Source organism: Phacochoerus africanus, chromosome 4 (genome assembly GCF_016906955.1).
Source record: "Phacochoerus africanus isolate WHEZ1 chromosome 4, ROS_Pafr_v1, whole genome shotgun sequence".
Lineage (NCBI taxonomy): Eukaryota > Metazoa > Chordata > Mammalia > Artiodactyla > Suidae > Phacochoerus > Phacochoerus africanus.
The window spans coordinates 41,698,209-41,721,878 of NC_062547.1; the positions used below are offsets into that span (position 1 = coordinate 41,698,209).

General features: G+C 44.5%; 1 protein-coding gene across 1 annotated transcript; it reads left to right on the forward strand.

Annotated features, from left to right (window-relative positions):
• Positions 1–2,252: 2,252 nt before the first annotated feature.
• CSRP3 (cysteine and glycine rich protein 3) lies at positions 2,253–23,670 on the forward strand. Its single transcript, XM_047776144.1, has 6 exons — positions 2,253–2,353; positions 10,865–11,004; positions 17,361–17,529; positions 19,245–19,377; positions 21,727–21,820; positions 23,355–23,670. Exons 2-6 carry the CDS (start codon positions 10,893–10,895, stop codon positions 23,429–23,431), a joined length of 585 nt encoding a protein of 194 aa, XP_047632100.1. The 5' UTR covers positions 2,253–2,353; positions 10,865–10,892; the 3' UTR covers positions 23,432–23,670.

Consider the following 23,670-nt stretch of genomic DNA (forward strand, 5'->3'; position numbering starts at 1 on the left):
TATAATGGAAAAAATAAAAATCATAAATAAAAATAATATTTATTTTTTAGATAAAAAATAAGGAGACAAGACATGGCTACAGTTAAATCTCTATCTATCTATGCATTAGTTTTTAAATTAGAGGAAGAGACTCATTTCTAAGTCACAAGAGAAAAACATGACAGAAAACTATTAAGTCTAACAAAACACCAGAAAAGAAAAAAGAAACATTATTAAAAAAAAAAAAACAGAAAATAAGATGAAAGGAATAAGTCCATATATATTAAAAAGTCACAATAAATGTGACTGGGCTAAAATATCCTTTTAAAAGATGACTCAAGTTAGGTAAAACCCAAAATATTGTCACATGTCAACTCTGGGAAGGAGAGTAGGATTGTGGGGGGCACTTTTATAATTTACCCTAACTCCATCCTTATCATTTAGTCTTTCACAATAAAAATGCATTCCTGTGTTACTTGCATAATTAAAAAAAAATCTTTTTTGGCTTTTTAGGTCTGCATCTGTGGCACAGCTACAGCTGCCTGCCTACACCCACAGCCACAGCAACAGGGGATCTGAGCTGCATCTGAGACCTACATGGCAGCTCAGGGCAATGCCAGATCCTTAACCCACTGAGCAAGGCCAGGGATCGAACCTGTGGTCCTCATGGATACTAGTCAGTTTTGTTAACAGCTGAGCCACGATGGGAACTCCTAAAACAAATTTTTAAGGGCCAGAAACATTAGAATCAAACTCAGATTTTCTGGCTCCAGCTAAACTCTACTATACACATTGCATTTCCCCTTAAGCAACCTAAACCCCTTCTTTGGACCCTAATGTCTGTATTGATAAAATCAAAGTTGTGGGCCACATTTGTGATTTTTAAACTTAATCCCAAAGAAGTATTTTTAGAAGGGGGGTTCAGAGAAAGGCTGTGTGAGTAGACCATCTGTTTGTTATCTTATACTACCTTTTTATTTTAAGCAGTGAAGTTAAAATATCTGCTTATTTAACTTATTTAATATCTGAATATTTTATACCCTTAACATATTGATGTTCCATTTAAGACAAAGTATAGCATTCTTTAAAAACCCACACAAGTTTGAAAGCTGCTATCATGGAAGACTTCTAAAATTCCTTCTAACATTCCAGAGTACTCACCCCCTTCCCCATTTCTACAACAAAGACACTTCTGCATGAAAGCATAGACCAGGGATATCTCATATGAAGTTTTGCTGGGTCCATATTTGTGAATTACCACAACAATGAACTATTCCATCATCAATCAATTGCTTTGTGGGCATGTAACAAACAGGCTAATAGGGCTGATTTGAAGGGCCAGATTTCATACACCTCTCGGTTGGGTATTACCTACCCGTGACCTCAACATCCAGGCCAACACCAGTGGAAAGTGCCCTCATCTAAGAGACAGATCACCTGAATTTCGATCTGGGCCCTACCAGCAACTCATGGTCTGGCCTTGAGCAAGTTAGGGGCCTCAATTTCCTCAACCATACCATGAAGAATTAGTCTATTAAATCTCTAAACTCCTTGTCAGCTATGAAGTTCTATAATTCATATAAGTCCTTGATGCTTGATCAAAGACAAAATATGTCAGACAGAGAGAAATTAGACCTCCAAAGAAAACATGGGTTCACAGAGACTCATCAAGACTCGTCGTAAATAGGATGCACTGCCATGTGAAAATCTTCAGTAGAAAAAGATAACACAGAAACCCAAAACTTTTGAGAGAAAACTTTTCTTCATAGATGGCAGGCCATGAAGTGACAGGACTTTGATGATGACCTGACTTTTTTTCCCCAAGCTTCTTTGAAGAGATTATCTAAGTATCATTTCAGACACCCATCACTCTTATTTTTAGCTCTGAGTTCTCTTCACAAGCATAGTGACCTGAGTCTCAGCGTTCCAGAGGACTCCCTGATACAGCTCATGATTCATTTGCAGGTACCTTGCATTGATTTCCAGGAAGGTCAGGGGTGTAGGAACCTGGAAAAATGATTTTAGATATAACAATTTTCTTTGCTCTCATTGGGATTCCAAACACCTGATCAGAAATATGCACTCCACACATCGATCCTGGTGCCGTAGGCGATTGGAAGTCAAAACAGAACCTGAGCAATACTGTTCTCCAAGGGCCTCACAGCTGGTGTGGGGGGAACGACACTCAGGGCTTTGGTCACAGGCTATTTTCAGCCTCTGATAGCAGTTGTGTTACTCATGTCTCATTCACCCTCTCCCCCCTCGGCCTCCCTCCCCCTTCCCTCCACAGGCCAAGGCTGGTGACAGTCCCCATATATTTAAGGAGGACGTGAGCCCCCTGACTCAGCTGAGCCGACAAAGACTGCACAGGCAGGTGAGTGGAGCAAAGGGTGTCGGGGCTGGGGGTGGGCTGGCAAGGTGGCCTGTTGGGAACTCTCTAGTCGACAGCTCCACGGAGTAAGCGTGTGTATGTTTCACGTCCCAAGTACCAGCATCCGCTCTGGTTCTGTATGAGGAGGCTCCAGTTATGCTCGATTGTAGTGTGGACCTCGTTGACTAGAACATTCCTAAGAGGAGGGTTGGCATTTGAGAGCACAAGGAAAACTCCCAGGCGGGAGAATGAGTATGAGATTATTTTTTTGGTCTTCAACTCCTTTCATGGTAAAATGATATTCCTTGATATTTCTTATTGTCTCAGTCACAAGACTTGCATTCTAGGTCTAGAACCACGTAATGAAAGGATGTGTGACTTTAAGCAAGTTCCTGCCCTAGGGTCTTGGTCTCCTCTGCAAGGGTCGCTGTGGATGTGGTGACATTTTTCCAAACTGTAAAGTGCTGCACAGTTTCAAAGTGGTTGCAACAGAGAGGACACAGCAGAAGCCAGCTTTCCAATGCTCAAAATATAAGGAATTGCGCTTTTCAAACAGTATGAGTGAATGGCTCAGATTTCTATAGTTCACCACACCCTGCCTCACACATAGAAATACTCAATGCAGTTGCTGATTTAAAATGGATTTTATATCCCATGATGTTCAGCAACAGCCTTGCTTTTAATAATTTGAAACTAATCAAAACGAGATCCCCCCCAAAGACAGCGCTGCATTGAAAACCTAATAAAAGCATTGTTTCCTCAGAAAATAATTCCAAGCCAGGGCTGAGGGGGTGATTCCCAGTGTTTCCTCTAGGTATCAGTCAATGATTTTTTTTTTTTTAAACATCCCAGTGAATGACAGGCATGAGTGTGACTGAGAATGAGAAGTGGTTTGAAGCAATAGTTTGCGTGGAGATGCTGCCCAAAGATCAAAGCCACTGCCTCCAATTTCTGCTCCCTTTGCTGAGCTGGGGCGTGACTCCCCCAGGAGGAGGGGCTGGGTGACAGGTTTGAGGAACCTCCTCTCTCTGCCATACAATTCGATGCAATTCAATGAGCTTGTACCCACCAGCTCCTGTGTTGGACTGGGGGGCAGCCAAGAGGCACTAACACAAGGAAAGATAGGCGTCTACATGAAAAGGGTAGGGAAATGAGGTGAGCCCATGTCCTCAGTTTCCTCTGGGGACCGAATCTCAATGCTGGTTACATCCAATTCACCACAATGTATGTAAAACCATTTTAGGACCCAGAGCATGTCAGGGATTCTTCTGGCTTGGCTTTGGCTCCATCCTGAACAACTCAGTCAATTAAAATGAGCCCCGGCTGTTGGCAGAGAGTGCAGCTGACCCCCAAGCCTGGCGCCCTCTCCACTGGGCAGACAGGTGCTCTGTAGCACCCCCCCTCCACTACACACACACACACACACACACACACACACACACACACACACACACACACACACCGTCCACTGGAGATGGGGAAGGCAGGCCAGGGGTAGCAGAGAGAGAGACAAGGCAAGAGTGAGCAGGCTCAGCAACAGGCAAATAGCTAAGGTCCTCTTGGAAGAAGTGGAGACAGACTCTTGGTAGAATAGAAATTCAGAAATCCTGGGAGCTGGAAGAAGGAAACAGAAGAAAATGAAGAGCAACAGTCATAGAGGCAGGTCAAATTCTCGCTCTGAATTTCACCTAACTTCTCTGATCTACTTCTGAACAGTAAAATTAAAGTAAGGCCACTCATCCCAAAGGGATCTGTTAGAATTAAGTGAGATAAAGGATAGGAAAGTATTTTGTAAGCTTAATAAAACTGTATAAATACTCAAGGCCTTGGAGAAAAGGCACAGGATCAAACCTGATGGGCTGCAGGAGGACTTCCTGCTAAGTACAAATATGATGATAAAAGTCTGGAGGTCAGAGTGAGCAACAAGCTGACTAGGAGTTAGAAGATGATTAATTTGTTTTACAAGAGGAAGGACGCACACAAGGGATATAATACACAGGAAATACAACTCCTGAGGCAGGCAGTTGGCAGCATGCTGCTCAGACGTCTGGGAAGACAATACCCAGAGCTGGGATTCACGGCCACAGAGAAACGTGATGACTTCAGATGTGAAAACTGCAGTTATTCGTGGCAATGAAGGAAAGAAGGAGGAGAGACAATCATTGTCTTATTACTGGGGCCAAGGAGGATGGAAGTCTTTTCTGAGCCTCATCGTGGATCTCACTCATCATGCAAAAGGGCCCGTGGTGATTTGTTCGTTCTTTCCTGCCCTGTGCAGGCACGGAACAAGATTAGCCTATTTAATTGTCACCAAAATTCTATGAGAAGTCATTCCTCAGAGGAAGAAACAAAAGTTCAAAGAAGCAAAGTAATTACTTAGGGTAATTACTAGAAGCGAGACAGTGACAGAGCCAGGATGCAACGTGGTCCTTAAACACAAATTATAAAGGTCAAGATAGAACAAAGTGAGCTTCTGAGAGTGAAAATCAGCCACACCTTAAAGATAATTTCAGAAAAGACAGAATACGACCTCTGCATTACAGTCTTAGTTTAAGGGGCAGACGTGTCTACTCTGTCTGAATTTTAAAGGGCTGAGGCTAGATTTTTATTTCTGTGCTGAGAATACGCGACCTATGCTTCCCAGGCTTCATGAAAGGGCCTCTGGATGGGGGACTCCTCATGTTTGTTCAGAAGCTTAAGAAGAAGCCATTGACCTTGAATGCCCTACACCGGGGAGCTGAAGGCCATGGTCTCTCTGCTTCCCTTCAAAGTCCAGAGCACCAGTGAGGTCAGCTGTTGTTAGGCACCAGAGATGCCAAAATGAGGAAGCAGCTGCCATCCTGATGTGCTGTCCCTGGCCCCAGGCCCCTTGACCCCCTCCAAGGAGGCTGGCTCTCCTGCTGCAGGTACCTGGGTACAGCACACTCTGAAGGCTGAGAAACTGAGTTGATTCCCAGTCTGCACAGCAGGGCCATGGAGAAGAAGTAGGAAACATCTACTTGTTTTAAGAAAATGGGTATTAAAAGGGGAGATAAAATAATAACCATAGTAATAATGAAAGCGACAAAATTATTAAACATGTGCTATGCAAAAGCATTTATGCACAGCATCTTACCTATTGTTATTATCTTATTTAACCTGAAAACAACCTTCCAAGACAAGCCTTTTCATCCTCTCTTTACACACGCAACAACACTGGGCTCAGAGATTTAAGCAACCTGCTCAAGGTTGAACAGACAGTGTTTTTGAACCCTGGCTTGGTTCTTTCCAAAGCCTGTGTTTTGGACTATGCCACAGCATCTGTTTTACGGGGATTACGAGAATAGAGAAGAGGCGATGTTTGAGAGGAGACACCACAGGGCAGCTCTTCTGCAAGGTGAGGCTCCAGTCACCAATCAGATCCCTGAAGCTGTCTCAGGGCTTGAAGGACCCTTGAAGGGGCTTCACTACATTGCAGCCACTTGGACCTGCATCCTGCCAAGCTAAATCAATAGTGAGAAAGAACTCTCCAGTCCTAAAGGAGCCCTTTCCAAATGTGAATAGCACTGACTCTTAGAGAGCCCTTTATTTCACTGAGTTGAATTCTGTCTCCCTGTTACTCCCACGCATGAGGACTCTCTCTGTCCCACGGAGAGACAAGGGGTCAATCCAATCCCAATTCCCAACAACTAGGAAGTTTGGTTAATGGAGGCACTGACGCTTCTCCCCTCTCCAGCGTGTTGTAAGCAGGGACTTGGGATATAGAACCAGCTTAACTGGGGTGTGAATTGCAACTTTGCCACTTACTAGCGACGGCATCTCAGACAAGTCACTGAAGTCTCAGTTTTCTCATCTGCAAAATGGGGATGACAGAATTTGCTCTGCAGGGCTGTGGTATTAAAGGTAGTATATATAAAGCAACTGACGCATAGTAAACAATAAACAGTAGCCAAGGTTAACATAAGAACAGAGCTTTGGGGTCAGAGAGACCTAAGTTCCAACCTAGCCATGTGACACGTACTAGCCCTGTGACCTTGGGCAACGTAATTTCCCTAAGACTCCATGTCCCCAGCTCTAAAGTGCATGTGGTAACAGTACCTAGCTTGAAGGGTTGCTGTGAGGATTAAATGAGATTTGCCACAGGACCTGGCCGCGGGGCTAGACTCCAGTCACTTTGGCTTCAAGAAGAACTTTATTATACTAGCCATGATTATGATTATCATTTAGATTCCAGATATGTGTTTCTATGATCCCAAATCCTTGCTTCGGTCAGTGTAGACAATCTAACTCACTATGTGGAATCAGGCATCTAATAGGACAACCAAATGAGCTAACACTGAGACGAAAATGGCATTGCTGCTGGAGGTCTCTGCTCAAAGCCATGGCCCAAGCTTCCCTCCCTGGTTCTTTAACAAACCCCGAACAAGGAAGGGATAGAGTCACTGAACACCCATTTCATCCACCCCATCTGCTGTGGTTTTTGGGTTTTTTGTTTGTTTTTTGTTTTTTTTTGTTTTTTTTTTTTTTGTCCTAATGTATCACCTTTCAGCTCCACAGTTAGTAGTTTAAAAGAAAAAAAGAAAAAAGAAAAAAAGGAATGTTGGATTAGGAAGAACGTGCCCAAGATACACAGTACAGTTATTCTTAAAATCCCGATTGATGTGTGACAATTTATTGCAGAAACAAGTAGTTCTTGTTATGTTGCTCATTTTACAATATGCTGCAGGTTACAAAGCAGTTTGATACATTTGAACTAATACTGTCTCCCAGCAATAATGAAATAGATGGGACCAGTATGCCTGTTTTAGAGAGAGGATACAGAAGTTCAGAGAGCTTGCGTGGTTTTCCCAGATCACACAGCTTTGAAGAGGCAAGACAGAACTAGAACTCTGGCTTCCTGCATCTGATTTACCACCTTCTCCAGGCCCCACTAGAGCACATTCCCAGTATAAACTTTTCTACGGGATGATTCATCAACAAATCTGGCCAAGTGGCCTCTCACTGGGATCTGGGGATCCAAAAGTCTGGAGTGAACCCTCTCCCTAGCTGGCATAGCAGGGTCCTGCCTTCTGTCTCATCCTCATAAATCCCAGACTGTCCCCCATTTCCATCCTGACCCACGGCTTCATCTGTGACAATACAGCCATCTCCAGGACTGGCCCAGGGAGTAGTGCCAGGTGATGTGATGGAGATTATGATCCAGGTGACAAATGGGGCTGAGTGACAGGCCTATATTTGGTGTCCTACCTTCAATGACCCTTGCCTGTGCCAGGCAACGTTGATAAACAAATGGCCCATCCCTTGGTGTCTTGCCAGCATAAACTCGCATTCCAGGCCTGGCTAGGGGAGTGTTGAGACACAGGAATTCCAAAGCAATGTGGGAGGCTGAAAAGGTTATGTATGTAAGCCAAGACCTAAATGTGCTTTCAAATCATAGTGACTTAATTAGCAGGTTGGTACTGTTCAAATAACCTGAAATAAAGTGGGTAACAACAACTTGCCTTTGAAGAGCTTCTCAGTGCTGCTTTCAATTCCATCATCATTCCATAACCTTCACAATGGTCCTGCGAGGAAAGTGCAGGACATAATGTTATTGCCATTTTTTCACCCAAGTTCAAGGCTGCAAGGTCAAGGTTACGATCTGTGCCTTCCAATTCAGGATTATTTTCAAACACTCTCTGCCTTTTGGCTTTGAGCATCCAAAGAAGAAATCAGAGACATCTTCTGTGTTAAGCCCCCATAGCAACATTTCCAGCTTTAGACATGGAACTGAGCACTTGCTTAACTGAATCCTCATGCATTTCTCTTTTGAGTTTCAAGTCCTAATATATGTATGTCAGATATTTAAGATCACTTAAAAACAACCTGTGCAGGCTCCATCACCTTGTGAATAAGCTATTATCTATAATCTTATACTCGTTTTGAGAAGTACCATGTGTAGACAACTACTGAATAAACACACACACACACACACACACACACACACACACACACACACACACACCCCTAAGAGACATAACTCTTTCCCATTAACTTGCAGGACATACCAATGAAATCGCCACTGAGGATCTGAAATGAGAAATTTGACCTAGGGTTGTTTTCATTGAAAATTTTCACATCATTAATTTCACAAGTATCAGTGTCACATTCCTGGATATATATATATATATACATTTCTCCTCTATTTTATATTATGTTGAAAGTTGGGATCAAAATTAACATGAGCAAAATTACGTTTTCTACTCTCTTCCCCCCAAATTTATCATCTTTAATCAGAAAAGGATAGATCTCGGAAAAAGAAGTTGGCTTTAAAAGTACCCCCAAATGTTTACTTTCATGCCTCGTCTTGTTTGTAAATGAGGTGGCAATCTTGAAAATCTATTCTGCCCTTAAAAGTCCTAAAAATTTTTAATGAAGAGAAAAATAAACAATTGGGGCTCTTAAAGGGATTATTAAGGTCTCCATGCCTTTCTGTGTATTCTTTTCTCTACCTGAAATATCCTCCTCCCTTTTCTCTATCTGGTGAATTCTTATTCACCCTTCAAAACCCCATTGAGATACATCATCTTCTGTGATTCTCCAACAACTCACTGCTTTCCTCCCCAAATTAAACGTAGGTAGCCATTCCCTCCTTTGAGTTTGCACAGCACTTCTTATAAGATTCGTCTCTGACACAGAGTATTCTGCTTCCAGCTTAACTTCTTCACTAAAATGTAGGCTTCTCAAGGCGAGGGGACACAAATTACTCATTCTTATAAGCTGTCCTCTGCTTGCTCCCTTGCCATGTAATTAGTGCAGGGTCTGACACCTGATAGATAGGTAGTAAATACATGGTGATCAACCAAGTGAATGAAGACTTGATCTCAAGCCTTTCAATTCAAAATCCATTATTCTTCCCACTCTACTAAACATCCTACACTATAGAAATAGTAACACTGTTTCCTTTTTTAGAAAATTATTTTCTAAGATTTTACTGAACCAAAAGAAGAGCCTGCTTCTCTGAGAGGAAGGACAGGATGTCCCTGGCTAACCTCACACTGTTTTTGGAAGCAGGGAAAGCTCCTCGCAGGACCTTAAGATGGAGAGGTTCCCTTGAGTCCTAGTATCGAGTTCTGTGGTTTGCTATTTACCTTCTGTTTCTTAGCAAAACCCGTCTTTGTTACGAGGCTAGGAGAGACAGTCCGGACCAGGTGACCCAAGAGGCTTAGTGTTAATCTCCAACTATTATAAGAAGGTGACTGGCTTCCCAGAAGGGAAAGAGAAGGTCAGAAGCAGCCACTTGGAATGGCCTGATAGCGCTTGGTGACAATGACAAGATGACATACCAGGCTTCTCAGAAACCAAAGGATCCCAGAGAAAATTCAGCCCCCCTGAGGCTGGCAGGATGTTAGAGATTTCACTGAGTATTGACGGCTTATATTAGTTCTGCTCTGGATTCATACTTACATAGAGACACAGAAAGAAAGAGGAAAAAAATTTTTTTGATGTCCCTTCTGGTCTAGAATCTCTTAAACATAATTCTCTAGTGAGGAGACAAGGATGGCCTGGGGCTGGCTATCAGCAGCACCTGGCAACAGAAGGTGCTTGAAGGGTATGGAAGGCCTCGCAGCAGCATCACCTGGCTCCTGTGATCACACCTGTCCCTGTGAGCTCTGGACTAGTACCTTCCTGCACATCGTGCCACTTGGTCCTCTAAACAACACTGTGAAGCAGCAAGGGAAAGAATGATTCTCTTCATAGCACAGGTGGGAAAGCAGACAAAAAGAGACGCTCTGGAGTTCATCTCACTCGCACACTGCAAGTTGCCGGTAGCCCTGAAAGCAAGAGATAGGGTTCCAAACCACCGATCTAGTGCAGTGCCAATATAGTTCATTGGCTGGGCAATGATATTTCTTAAAGAGAAACTAACAGACAAAAGAAATAAATCTGAATAGGAGGTTTTATATATATTTTTCTCAGTAAAATTAGCTAAGGCTTGGCTATCCAAAGAGTGTTGCACTCCCAGAAGCACCAGCCCTGCCTGAAGTCTGTTTGGTGTGCAGAATTTCCGGCCTCTCCCCTGATCTACCAAACAAGAATCTGCATCTTAGTAAGATCCTGGGTCATTCAAGAAGCACTGAGCTAGATAAGAATACCATTTTCATAGGTTACTCCCACTTCTGATGGAATAATTTTTTAAAAACCTAGGTGGAAGAAAAACAACAATACTGAATATTTGCATAGAATTTCAGATACGCAAAACTAGCTCATCCATTCCTTCTAAGAATCCTGTGAGGTACATAGGAACAGGTGCCACTGAAATTTTACAAAAGAGGAACCTGAGTCTCAAAGTGGTAAAGTGACTGGCTCAGAGCTTGCTCTGAGCGTCTGAGCTCATGCATGACTTAAAAGCAGTTATTTGCTGAATGAATGAATGGAAGAACAAACTAGCAACAATCTGGGGCTGGATCCTGGTCTTCAGACCATAGGACTGCTAGGGATTGGTTCACTCTTGAGGCTGCCTAAATTTAGCATACTTGCTTTATTTCCTGTTAGACTTGACCTTGATCAGAGAGTCTTCAAGATGCCAAACTGGGGCGGAGGAGCGAAATGCGGAGCCTGCGACAAGACTGTCTACCACGCAGAAGAAATCCAGTGCAATGGAAGGAGCTTCCACAAGACCTGTTTCCACTGCAGTGAGTTGGGTGAACACCCTGATGGCCCCTCTGCCTCTCAGGACACTTCAAAGTTCACATTTAGTCACAGATGCTGCTTATCAGTAGTCCTGAGTATGGTCCCAGGAGCAGCAGCAGCAGCATCCCCTGGGAACTTAGAAATACCACTTTGGGGCCCCACCTAAGAAGGGATGGTGCTCTCCTGAGCAGCCCCACTCCAAGCACTTGGCCAGCTCAGAAGCCATTTCCCTGCAGCTCAAAGTCAGAACAAGCTCCCAGTGCTGAGACCCTTGACCCGGTGGCGATATTTACAAAGTGTGACTTGGCAGGGAAAGGAAGCCATCACTTATCTGTAGCCAGGATGCACTTGGCTCGATGTGTTGTTCCCACAGGCCAGCTGTCACTGAGGCCAGCTGCAACTGGTCTTTCCTAAGAAAGAACCTGTGTCAGGTGGGGAGCAGCACGTGCCAATTCTTCAAGGGTCAGAAAGGGAAGAGTCTGGGGACCTGGGCACTAGTAACTTCACAAAGGGAAACTTTACCGTCCCCTGCCAGACACAGATTCAGAAATGCCAAAACTGGGGGGACAAGGCATTCCCTAGTGGATCAGCAGGTTAAGGATCTGGCATTGTTACTTCTACGGAATGGGTTCGATCCCTGGCCTGGATGTCACTTCTATGGATGGGTTTGATAGATCGAAGCAATAAAACTGAATAGGAGGTTTTATACAGCATATATTTTTATCAGCAAGATTAGCTAAGGCTTGGCTACCGAAAGAGCGCCGCAATCCAAGACACATCAGCCCTGCTGGAGTCTGTTAGATGCAGGCTGCAGGTGCAACCAAAAAAAAAAGGAAAAAGAAAAATTGGGGGAACATTTAAGATCCTGTGGTCCACCTGAGACTCTGGCACTGCCTGATTCATGTGACTTTGGATGAGTCATTTCTCTCTAAGCCTGGGTCACAAGCACCTGCAGCAGAGCCAAGAGCAGAACCTGTACCTTCAGACTCCCAGTCCAGTCTCTTCAACACACCTGCTTTCTCGAGTTTCTTAGGAGCTTGACCCTGTTTTAGGGGAACACTTCCATTTTGGCCACTTACCTGCTTTGCTTCCCTCCAGTAAGTACAGCTTAAGGGTTAGCCTGACTGGACATCTGGCAGACCCCCCTCCACACACAGTGCCCCAGCCACCACCGTGCCTCAGCCCAGCAGCCACAAGGCATTGCCCTGACTCAAACTGTCTCACACAGAACTTCAAGGGTTGGGCTCCATCTGTCAGGGCATGGAGACACTTCATCTGCCAGAAATAGGAACGTCTCATCTGCTGCAGGAGTTTCCATGATCCCTTACCTCCCATAACAAACATAATCCTCACCAAGGAATGAGGGAAACACTGCTCTGAGTGATTGGGTTGACAGATTCACTAATGATATGGGTTTTATTTTTTATTTTTTTTTAAGTTTATATGACTTTTTACTTTTTCCATTGGAGTGGATTTACAGCATTCTGTCAATTTCTACTGTACAAGCAAAGTGACCCAGTCATATGTATATATGCTCTTTTTTCTCACATTATGCTCCATCTAATGCTATATAAGTTTTAATGATGGGTAATTTTTTTTTTTTTTGCTTTTCTGGGCCATACTCATGGCATATGGAGGCTCCCAGGCTAGGGGTTGATCAGAGGTATAGTTGCTGGCCTACACCACAGCCACAGCAACATGGGATCTGAGCCAACTCTGAGACCCACACCACAGCTCATGGCAACACAGGATCTGTGACCCACTGAGCAAAGCCAGGGCTTGAACCCACAACCTCATGGTTACTAGTCGGATTCATTTTCGCTATACCACAGTGGGAACTCCAATGATGGGTAATTATTTTTAAGTCATCATACATATCCATCACATTCATCATTATCATCACAATTATCCAGAAGTCATTGCTCAAGAGAGTTCATTCCATAACCCCCTGGCTTTTGTCCAAATATAACTAGTATTCTTTGAAAAGAATAAGGGGCAAGGACTATGGAAAGAACTCTGGAATTGGAGTAAAAAAACGAAGGTTTTTTTTTCTCAGAGTAAAAATGACTAGGGTTTGAGTCTGGGCTCAGTTGTGTTCTGTAACTGGGTGACCACTGCAAGCCTCGATCTCCCCATTTATAAAATAGAGATGCTTATACCTGCTGCACTCGTTGTTAGAAAAAGGCTGGGGTTCTTCATCTGAAATCCAGTTTTCTAGGCCTTTATTCTTCTTTCATCAACTTTGATGTCTGAGTGGGAACAGGCCATGGTGGGGACATCTCCATGGGGAGGGGTGTCTTATCCTTTCCAGGGAGCAGGAGGATGTCCGGTTTAATGGCGTCAGGTGGAAAGGAGTTGAGCATTTGCTGGGACATCTCTTTGAACCCCTGGAAACCTTCCTTAGACCTCGTGGGTGGGATGGGGGTCTGAGTAGTCCAGGTTTCTGCAGTGATGGACAGAAGGATCCTGGAGAGGAGTGTGCTCTTCTGTAGCATCATCGCAAGACTGGCCCGTCCATAGGTCACCCTAGAGTTGTTGCAAATAGAGTTCAGAGAGGCAGAGTTGACCTTAGCCTGTCACCTGGCCAGTGTTCTCCAAACTTCCAGACAAATCTTAATCCTCACTACCAGTACTGTCCAAAAGAAATGTAATGTAAGCCACATACAGAAACTTAAATGTTCTAGTAACCCTATTTTTTAACAAGGTAAAAAGGAACAGGTAAATTTAATTTTAAAACATTTAACCCAATATGTCAAAAAATTATAATTTCAGGAGTTCCCGTCACGGCTCAGCAGTTAACAAACCTAAATAGCATCCATGAGGACACAGGTTTGATCCCTGGACTTGCTCAGTGGGTTAAAGGATCCGGCGTTGCTATGAGCTATGGTGTAGCTCGCAGAGGCGGCTCAGATCCCACATTTCTGTGGCTGTGGCATAGGCCAGCAGCTGCAGCTCCAATTCAACCCCTAGTCTGGGAACCTCCATGTGCTGTGGGTGTGGCCCTAAAAGGACCAAAAAATGTAAAACAAAAACAAAAAAAAATTTCGGGAGTTCCGTCGTGGCACAGTGGTTAATGAATCCGACTAGGAACCATGAGGTTGCAGGTTCAATCCCTGCCCTTGCTCAGTGGGTTAAGGATCTGGCCTTGCCAGTGAGCTGTGGTGTAGGTTGCAGATGCGGCTCAGATCCCGCGTTGCTGTGGCTTGGGTGTAGGTTGGTGGCTACGGCTCCAATTAGACCCCTAGCCTGGGAACCTCGATATGCCGCGGAAACAGCCCAAGAAATGGCAAAAAGACCAAAAAAAAAAAAAAATTCAATGTGTAATCAATACAGACATTATTAATTGGCCATTCCACATTCTTTTGTTTGCACTAAGTGTCTGAAATCAGTGTACATATTACATTTACAGTGCATCATGTGGTGGGTGAGTGGCTATATCAGACAGCACAGTTCTTCTGTGTCTGTGTATGAAAGCTGGTCAGAAGCCAGAGAGTGGCCGTAGAACTTCCAGGACAAGATAGGACATAGGTAGTCCCGGAGTGATGAAAATGAGCACTGGAGTAGAAGTCAAAGAACCTGAGGCTCTGCCACTGACCATTGTATAATCATGGACATGTCACTGATCTTCATTCATTGCATGCATATGCACATTCATTCATTCATTCACTCATTCATTCACTCAACAACAAATGTTTACAGAGGCCTAAATCCGGGCTAGGCTCTGTGCTTTGTTCTGGGGACATTAAGATAAAAGTTTGGGGAGTTCCTGTTGTGGCTCAGCAGGTTATGAATCTGATCAGTATCCATGAGAATTCCAGTTCCATCCCCGGCCTCGCTCAGTGGGTTAAGGATCTGGCGTTGCCATGAGCTACAGCGTAGGTCACAGACGTATCTCAGATCCCAAGTTGCTGTGGCTGTGCTACAGGCCGGCAGCTGCAGCTCTGATGCGACCCCTAGCCTGGGAACTTTCATATGCTGCAAGTGCGACCCTAAAAAAACAAAATATAAATATAACAGTTTTGCCCTCAGGGAACTCAGAGTCTAAAACATCAACAAATATTCGAGTTATTCTGGAGACTGGTAACTGACAGCAACAAGAATGGTAGAGCCAGGTAAATACCTTACTTTCTCAAATATAATGCCTTCCCCACCTCTCCAAATTATTCCTCATAAAAAGGGTTTACCTTGTGCTTAAAGCCGTATAAAGTCTTTCTTGCTATAGGACAGACTCTCAATTACTTTAAACTTTTCTTAACAGAAACTTTTAACACACACAGTATTGACATAATTATTTCATGAACTCCCACAGGACTGTCTCCCCAGCCACATAACCATCAACATCTGGCCAATCTACCTCATCTACAATCTTATCTTCTCTCACTCTTGTATTCAATTACCTATTTTTAAAGTAATTTAAAATAAATTACCATTTGAGAAAGTCATATTAGTCTGAAATGTCCTCATTCAGAGATGGATTGCTTATGTAGGTCACTTGATGGAACTGTGTTTCTTTTTTTTTTTAAGAGGTAAGTAAATTGAATCCACATGTATTACTATTATCATTATTATTATTATTGTTAATTTTAGGGCTGCACCCATGGCATTTGGAAGTTCCCAGGCTAGGAGTCAAATTAGAGCTGTAGCTCCTGGCGTACATCACAGCTCATGGCAACCCTGGATCCTTAACCCACTGAGTGAGGCCAGGGTTCTAACCTGCACCCTCATGGGTCCTAGTCGGGTTCGTTTCTGCTGTGCCACGATGGGAACTCCTGAACGCACATGTATTATTATTATTTCTGGGGATATGATCTCGCTACTATAAAACTCGGAATCCGAGCCATGTCTGTGACCTACACCACAGCTCACAGCAATGCCAGATCCTTAACCCACTGAAAAATCTTAACCATAAAACTTAACCATAAAAATCTTCAAGGATCATCATTACAAAGAAATACGGCAAGGTATTCAGCTGTGGAAATCCTACATACTTTTTAAAGCTGCCCTAATATTACTGCTAGTAGGTACTTCTTGTCGAGATAACAATTTCCAGGTGACAGCTTCCTACTCAGGTAAACAGGGCTGCCACTGAAAGACGCAGACAGAAGCAGAGATGTGATGCTCTGGAGAGATGGGTCACTGCCTCAGAAAGACACTGTTGAGAAGGGAGAAGCTGATGTGGAAGATGCAGAGAAATAATTTAGATACAATTGTTTCCTGAATTTGTGTTAGATTAGAAAGAAATAGGCGAGTTTCTGTCATGGCTCAGTGGTTAACGAACCTGACTAGCATCCATGAGGACTCAGATTTGATCCCTGGCCTCGCTCAGTGGGTTAAGGATCTGGCATTGCTGTGAACTGTGCTGTAGGTGACAGACATGGCTAGGATTCCAAGTTGCTGTGGCCGTGGTGCAGCCCAGCAGCTACAGCTCCAATTTGACCCCCAGCCTGGGAACCTCCATATGGCACAGGTACAGCCCTAAAGACAAAAGACAAAAAAGGAAGAAAGAAATAGTATCTCCACATCAATGTATTATTGATTCATATTGTTAGGTATCAGAAGCAAGTATTTGACACTTTCGTTTATAGCCTTAAAAATTTATTCACTCAAGTTGACAAAAAGTTTTTCTATTAAACAGAAAATTTTAATAGATTTTCTATTAATCTTCTCTGGAAAAATAGGGGATTGCCTTATATACTCTGTATAATGTGTGTGTATGCATATGTATAATAACTATACTAATGTCAAGTATGGAGGATACTTTACATGGATGATACACAGTAACCAAAGGGCTTGAGCCAGTATAAGCCTATGAGCAGATCCACCCCTCTGTTGTCTCCCCTGTTTTTTAGAACTGGATCAAAAGAAGTCTCACTGGTAATTATCTCCCTGAAGATCACAGTGCTCTTCAAAAGCTTTGATAAGCAGAGAAACAGAATCAATGCTGATTTGGATATGATTAGGAACAAAATAAGTTCCTCTCCTGCCTCCATCCCTCACCCCTAGTCAGCCCCACACATAGACACATTTCCCTGATGTCATGTGGGGTGAGATACTCAGGAATGCAGGTTGTCCCCACGCAGGGACAATATTCTTAGCTAGTCCGAAACCAACACTGGTTTCCAGTCCTGGCCTCCACATCTTTCTATCTGGGAACCACTGGAAACATTACTTCCTCATCTGTGAAAGAGGACTGCCTTGGGACCTATGACTCAGGACAGATGCTTTGGCTGGGAATCAATGTTGTCTTCTTGGCTAGAGGACCCCTCATGCTGGGCCCCTCGGCCCTGATCAGGGCACTGGCAGTGCAGGAAAGAGGGAGAATCTCAACTTCACGCCCTGACCCTCCTTTCTCTGGCAGTGGCCTGCAGGAAGGCTCTAGACAGCACCACGGTAGCAGCTCACGAGTCGGAGATCTACTGTAAGGTCTGCTACGGGCGCAGGTACGGCCCCAAGGGGATCGGCTATGGACAAGGTGCTGGCTGCCTCAGCACGGACACAGGCGAACACCTGGGCCTCCAGTTCCAACAGTGAGTCACTGTCCTGCTTCTCCCAGCCGGTAGAGCCCCAGCTATCAGGACAGTTCATTCTGTTCCCATGGCAACGTTTCCTGAAAGTAAGAGAATGGCCTCTATTGTTGACTTGCCAACAATAGGAATACTCAGTCTGCCCAAGTCATCTCTCTGAAGACTCTCTTTAAATTATCTGCCTTTCTAAAGGGCAATTACTTTAACACCATGGCTCTTGGTTTGCATGTCAAGAGAAAACCCAGAATGTACAGATGTTCTATTGTTTGACCTTTGCAAAACTGCATGGAGTCTCTCTTCTTCCCCTTTGAGCATTTCAGTGTAAGTCACATAAATACGGCAGGGACAGGGACGCAATGGCCATTCTCTATGTGCATTTCCCTGAAAGATTTCTTCCCTTGGGCTGGAAGATGACTAATGTTTGCATCACAGGGGGAGTGGGTGGGGATGGGCTGTACTTCAGAAGCAAACAGTCAATTATGACGGTTCTGGGAGTCTTCCTGGTCACCGGTTGCCAAATATAGTGTTGAGGTTTCCCCAACATTATCCTAGGAAAGTTGGGATATCACACTCTGCCACCTCTAGCTACCAGTCTGTTCTACTTGATGAGCATGTTGACCTCCAGCTCAAAACTGAGTACAGATGGACAGCCACTGGCCTGCAGCTGCTGCCTAGCCAGCTGGTACCCGGGCTCAGCTCTGCAGCAGGAATGCACAGAAAGGCCCAGCCCAACTGAGGCAGGGTCCCCCAGAGAACAGTCAGACCATCTGAAGAGTCATCTGGTCCCTTCCAAAGACAGCAGCCCACGGCAGAGCCTGGAAAAGTGTAAGGATGTGTGATTAGTCATTTGAATTTTTTCCCTTACTCAACCCCAACTGGACATGCTGTTTAAGGAAGGAAGATGATACCAGCTGCGTTCTCTGCCTGGCATTACCCAAAACTACTCTGCTATGTTAGGGCTTTAGGGCTTTCCTATGGTGCTGCACAGAGAGGAAAAGAGTCTGGAGACCTGGGTTTCAGCCCAGTTCCACCAATTATGAGCTGCTGACCTTGGGCAGTTAGCCCTCTGGCCTTCTCTCTCCTCCAGCTAGCCCTGCCTACTTTAGAGGGCTCAGATGATAAATGTACAAGGAAACACCAAAAGATATGGAAACACAGGGTTATTATTGTGCCTCTATCTTAGACATTGCTCTCAAGAGGACAGGTGACCTCTTGATGCAGGTTACAATTAGAATTATGACACAGAATGCATCAGATCATTGGACTATGGCTTGTTTAATATCAATTGTCAAGATCCCATCTTGCCCTGTAATATTTTTACTCATTTTGGAAAGTAGACCTATGGTTTCAAGATGGTATCAAGAAACCTAAACAAACCATTACAGCAATAATAACAACACAACAATAATCATACAAGCTAACATACATAGAACATTGGCTAAGCGCTTTACAGCAGAAAGGAGAGATGTAAATAAACTCTGATTAACATTCATTAGCCCTTACAACACACCATGCAAAGCACTGTTCTAAGTGCTTGACTTGTGTGACCTCATGTAACCTTCTCAACAACACTGTGAGGAAGGTACCATGACTATTCCCACTTCCCCGATGAAGAGACTGAGGCATAGAGAATTTAAGTAACTTGCTCAAGGTCACACAGCTGGTACTGTTCGCCAAGGAGAGCCTAGAGGTTTCATGCATTTGTCTCTTTCCCCCAGGTCCCCAAAGCCGGCACGCTCAGCCACCACCAGCAACCCTTCCAAGTTCACTGCAAAGTTCGGAGAGTCGGAGAAGTGCCCTCGATGTGGAAAGTCAGTCTATGCTGCTGAGAAGGTGATGGGAGGTGGCAAGGTAAGGACTCCTTTATGAACCAGATGGGATGTACTCACCTCCACCAGGTCCCCTGGGAGGAATGAGAGAAGTCGGCTGCAGGTGCATGGGGGTCAGACCGTCCTTAGTGCCCAGGAACCACTTAGGAGCCACCCATCTTCACCCACTTTCCTGGACAGTCATCTGACAGTCCTTGGGAAACTGGAACTGGAGGAATTCAATGCAATAAGCATTAACCCACTAGGTGGAAGGCACCCAGCTGGGCACTCTGGAGATACAAAGGTACACAGGCTCCCCTGTGCTCAGTGTCTACAATCCTTACAGAAAGGTGTCACCTGGGAGCTGTCACCACTGCATGACTCAGCCTGCTGGTGCATCGCAGAGCAAACACCTCACAGCCTCGAGAAGCATCCTTGCTCACAAATGTCCGGGCAATCAGGAGAGTCATCCAGTGCCTGAGACAGTAATGCACACTTGCCCTACAAATTCCAGTTTCAGTTCTCAAGCCAGGGTATTCACCAAAGGATGTGGGCCTGAAGAAAGACAAAAGTCCTATTTATACTAAATGGGAGAAGAAAGGGCTTAGAGTGTCTAACTTCAAAAATAGGGGCCATCTTACCTCAGGACCGGCCATTTAAATACATATGAGAGGGAGTTCCCATCGTGGCTCAGCAGTAACGAATCTGACTAGTATCCATGAGGACGTTGGTTCGATCTTGGGCCTTGATCAGTGGGTTAAGGATCCAGCATTGCCATGAGCTGTGGTGTAGGTCACAGACATGGCTCAGATCCCATGTTGCTGTGGCTGTGGTGTAGGCTGGCAGCTGCAGCTCTGATTATACCCCTAGCCTGGGAACCTCCATATGCCATGGGTGCAGCCCTAAAAAGCAAAAAATTAAAAATACATACATACATACATACATATGAGGATGCTGGGCTGTGCCTGGGAGACATGCAGATATGCAGAAAGCAGGCAAACTTCTGAATGATCCAAGCCACAACTCTCTTCCATCAGAAATACAAGGAGAATATCAAAAGACTTTACCAGCCAAAGTCTGGACAGGGTGTGAAGAAATGGGAATCCTCTTACAGTGTTGGTGGGAATGTAAATTGATAAGGCCACTATGGAAAACAGTATGGAGGTTCCTTAAAAAACTAAACATAGAACTGCTATGTAATCCAGCCATCCCACTCCTGGGCATATAACCAGAAAAGATGAAAACTCTAATTTGTAAAGATACATGCACCCCAATGTTCACAGCATCACTATTTACAACAGTCAAGACATGGAAGCAACCTAAGTGTCCATCAGCAGAGGAACGGATAAAGATGTGGTATATATATAATATAAAATGGAATACTGCAAGTTCCCATGGGGTACAGAAGGTTAAGATCTGGTGTTGCCACAGCTGTGGTGCAGGTGACTGTGGCGAGGTTTCGATCCCTGGCCTAGGAATTTCTATATGCCACGAGTGTGGGGAAAAAATATTTTACTCAGCCATAAAAATGGATGAAATAATGCCATTTGTGGAAACCATGGATGGACCTAGAGATTATCATACTAAGTGAGGGAAAAAAGTCAGACAAAGATAAATATCCTATGGCATCACTTATAAGTGGAATCTAAAAAAAAAAAAAATGATACAAATGACCTTATTCACAAAACAGAAACAGACTCACAGATATAGAGAACAAACTTATGGTTATCAAAGGGGAAAGGGAGGCTGGGATAAATTAGGAGTTGAGGTTAATGATACACAGTACTATATATAAAATAGACAACCAATAAGGACCTACTGCATAGCACAGGGAACTATAATTCAATATCTTATAATAACCTATAGTGGAAAGAATTTGAAAAAGAATATATATGTAACTGAATCATTTTACTATACACCTAAAATCAATATAACCCTTTAAATTAACTATACCTCAATTAAAAAAGAGAGAGCGAGAAATACACAGAGACTTAAAATGAGGTTGAAATCTCTGGATGATTGCCCATTTCTTCACCTTTTTTCTCATTTTATATTCAATATGTCACCCACTATGTCAAGCCCCCTCTCCCCAGTGTGTTTATCATCTAGAAAGGGGAAGCTTTTTTTGGTATTTACTCCCTGTTCTGAAGGAATACATATGGAAATCACCTTGATAAATTCATTTTTAGGGTTTCTAAGAATCACTGGCCAAGTCCATAGCAGCTCATTTTGTCCAAACCCCTGGAAAAATGTTCTGAGGGCCAATTAGGTGGGTGAATGGTTAGGACAGGGCCCTCCTTTATATGCTGCTGGTCAAGGGACTTAACATGGAAATAAATGTCCTGCCCACCCTTCTAAATACCCAATTTTCCTGCTCTCCTGTGCCCTGCAGCCTTGGCACAAGACCTGTTTTCGCTGTGCCATCTGTGGGAAGAGTCTAGAATCCACAAACGTCACTGACAAAGACGGAGAACTTTATTGCAAAGGTGAGTGGTCCCAGAGCCTCTCTTGAGACGTCTTCCCAGGGAGGGTTCTTGGGAGGGGAGGCCTGTGTCTGCCAGGAAGCACAGCTTCTCAGCCTAGGCTGGGTTTGGGCTCTTGGGATGAGGAGCAAAGCCACTCAAGGGAAAGGAACCTCCTGGCTGACCCAGCTCTAGTCCTCTCCATTGGGGCATCTGGGAGGACTGGATGCTTGCGGATGCTCAGAGATCAGGGCAGCTGGGCACCCAGGGGAGAAAAGACAAGGACAAAGCAGTATCCTTACTGGCCTTGGAATAGGCCTTAGGTCTGGACAAAAAGCTCACATTCCTTTCCAAAAGCCGAATCCTCTGTCTACCTGACTGGCAGACAGAGGTGACGGGGAGGGGATGGGGAGATGAACTCCATCTGGCCTCTCCTGAATTTATCAAGACACATCTACATCCTTCCTCCCCTGCATCCTCTCTTCTTTCCCACCTTCCTTCCCCTCTTGCTTTCTCCCTCCTTCCTTTTTGACATTCTGTTTCTGATGTTGCACTTCGCTTAGTGATCACAGGGAGAGAACTGACAAGCTGCAGGGCCTGGTGGTCCTTGCAGCTCTGCCTCCAATAACCCCCCTTCATCTTGCAGAGAGGCAACAGAGGCCTAGCTCCTGCCTGATGCCACCAGGAGGAAGGGATGCTTTAGGGTCAGGGCCATGTGTCCTCGCCCTCAGAGCCTCCTCCAGGCCTATTCTGTTTCTCAGCAGGGTCCTCCCACCCTTTCACGCAATGATGCTGTCTCAAGATCTCCAAATGGGGGTTAGAGTGGGGGAGGGGGAAAGGGAGGCCATTACTAATCAAGACTATAGGTGGCCGTGCTTCTCCTAGGATGAAAGTATGGAAACTGATGAGCACTCGGACCAGGGTTGCCTTCTCATGGAAGTAGAGGAAACAGAGGGTCCTCAGCATTCATAGGCCATAAAGCCCTCAAATGTTGCTGCAGCCAGCAGGGAGAGCACCCTGTGGAGAATTGCATCCCCAAGTGCCTAAACCTCTGGTAGAAGATGGTCACAGTGCAGGGCCCACAAAGGGACAAGTGATCAGCTAGGGGTGTTCGAGAAAGCTTAGAAGAGAAGCTTCCACTGGGCCTTGAAGGGTGAATGTGGGTTTGGGAGGGAACTTTCCAGGAGCAAGAAGCAGTGAGCTGTGAAAGCACCAAAGCTGGGGCATCATCGTGGCTCATTCCAGGAACTGCAAGTAGTTCCGTGTTCCTGGAGCGCAGGGAGGGAGGCGGAGGCAGGAGGTGGGAAGGGCAACTGGCAGCCAGATTACATTGACTCAAATGAGAAAAGGTCTCTGAACACAGTGAAGTGCAAAGAAGTAGACACAGTTTTATCAGCAGATCTAGAATATGGTTCAATGTATTGAAAAGCTACCTTGTAAATACATTTATCAGAAGGATGCTTCTCCCAGGTAAAAGGACCATGTTCAAATGGAGGAAACTGAAATTATGGTGCTGATCAAGCCATTCACTTCTGGTCTTCTTCTCTCTCCTTCACAGTTTGCTACGCCAAAAATTTTGGCCCTACAGGTATTGGGTTTGGGGGCCTTACACACCAGGTGGAAAAGAAAGAGTGAGAAGTGCACCACCTCTCAGATCTCTCATCGGCCTAAAGCATTAGCTGAGTAATCCTGCCTGAAGGAAACCCCTCCCCACACACTCTCTTGATGGAAGTATTTCGCTTCAGAAGTGATCCCAGTCTTTACCTGAAGTTAGAAGAGATCTTTGGAAGAAAATTATTAAAAGTCAGTAACAAATGCTCTACTATTGATGATACCTGGGCTGGGAGAAGCCAAAAATAAAAGCTTTAGTGGTA

What these genes read in the sequence shown, in the direction of transcription:
- CSRP3 (XM_047776144.1), top strand. Translation starts at nt 10,893, where the DNA reads ATGCCAAACTGGGGCGGAGGAGCGAAATGCGGAGCCTGCGACAAGACT. An exon ending in AGGTGATGGGAGGTGGCAAG is followed by an intron (nt 19,378 to 21,726) that starts GTAAGGACTCCT and finishes TGTGCCCTGCAG; the next exon opens with CCTTGGCACAAGACCTGTTT. An exon ending in CGGAGAACTTTATTGCAAAG is followed by an intron (nt 21,821 to 23,354) that starts GTGAGTGGTCCC and finishes TCTCCTTCACAG; the next exon opens with TTTGCTACGCCAAAAATTTT.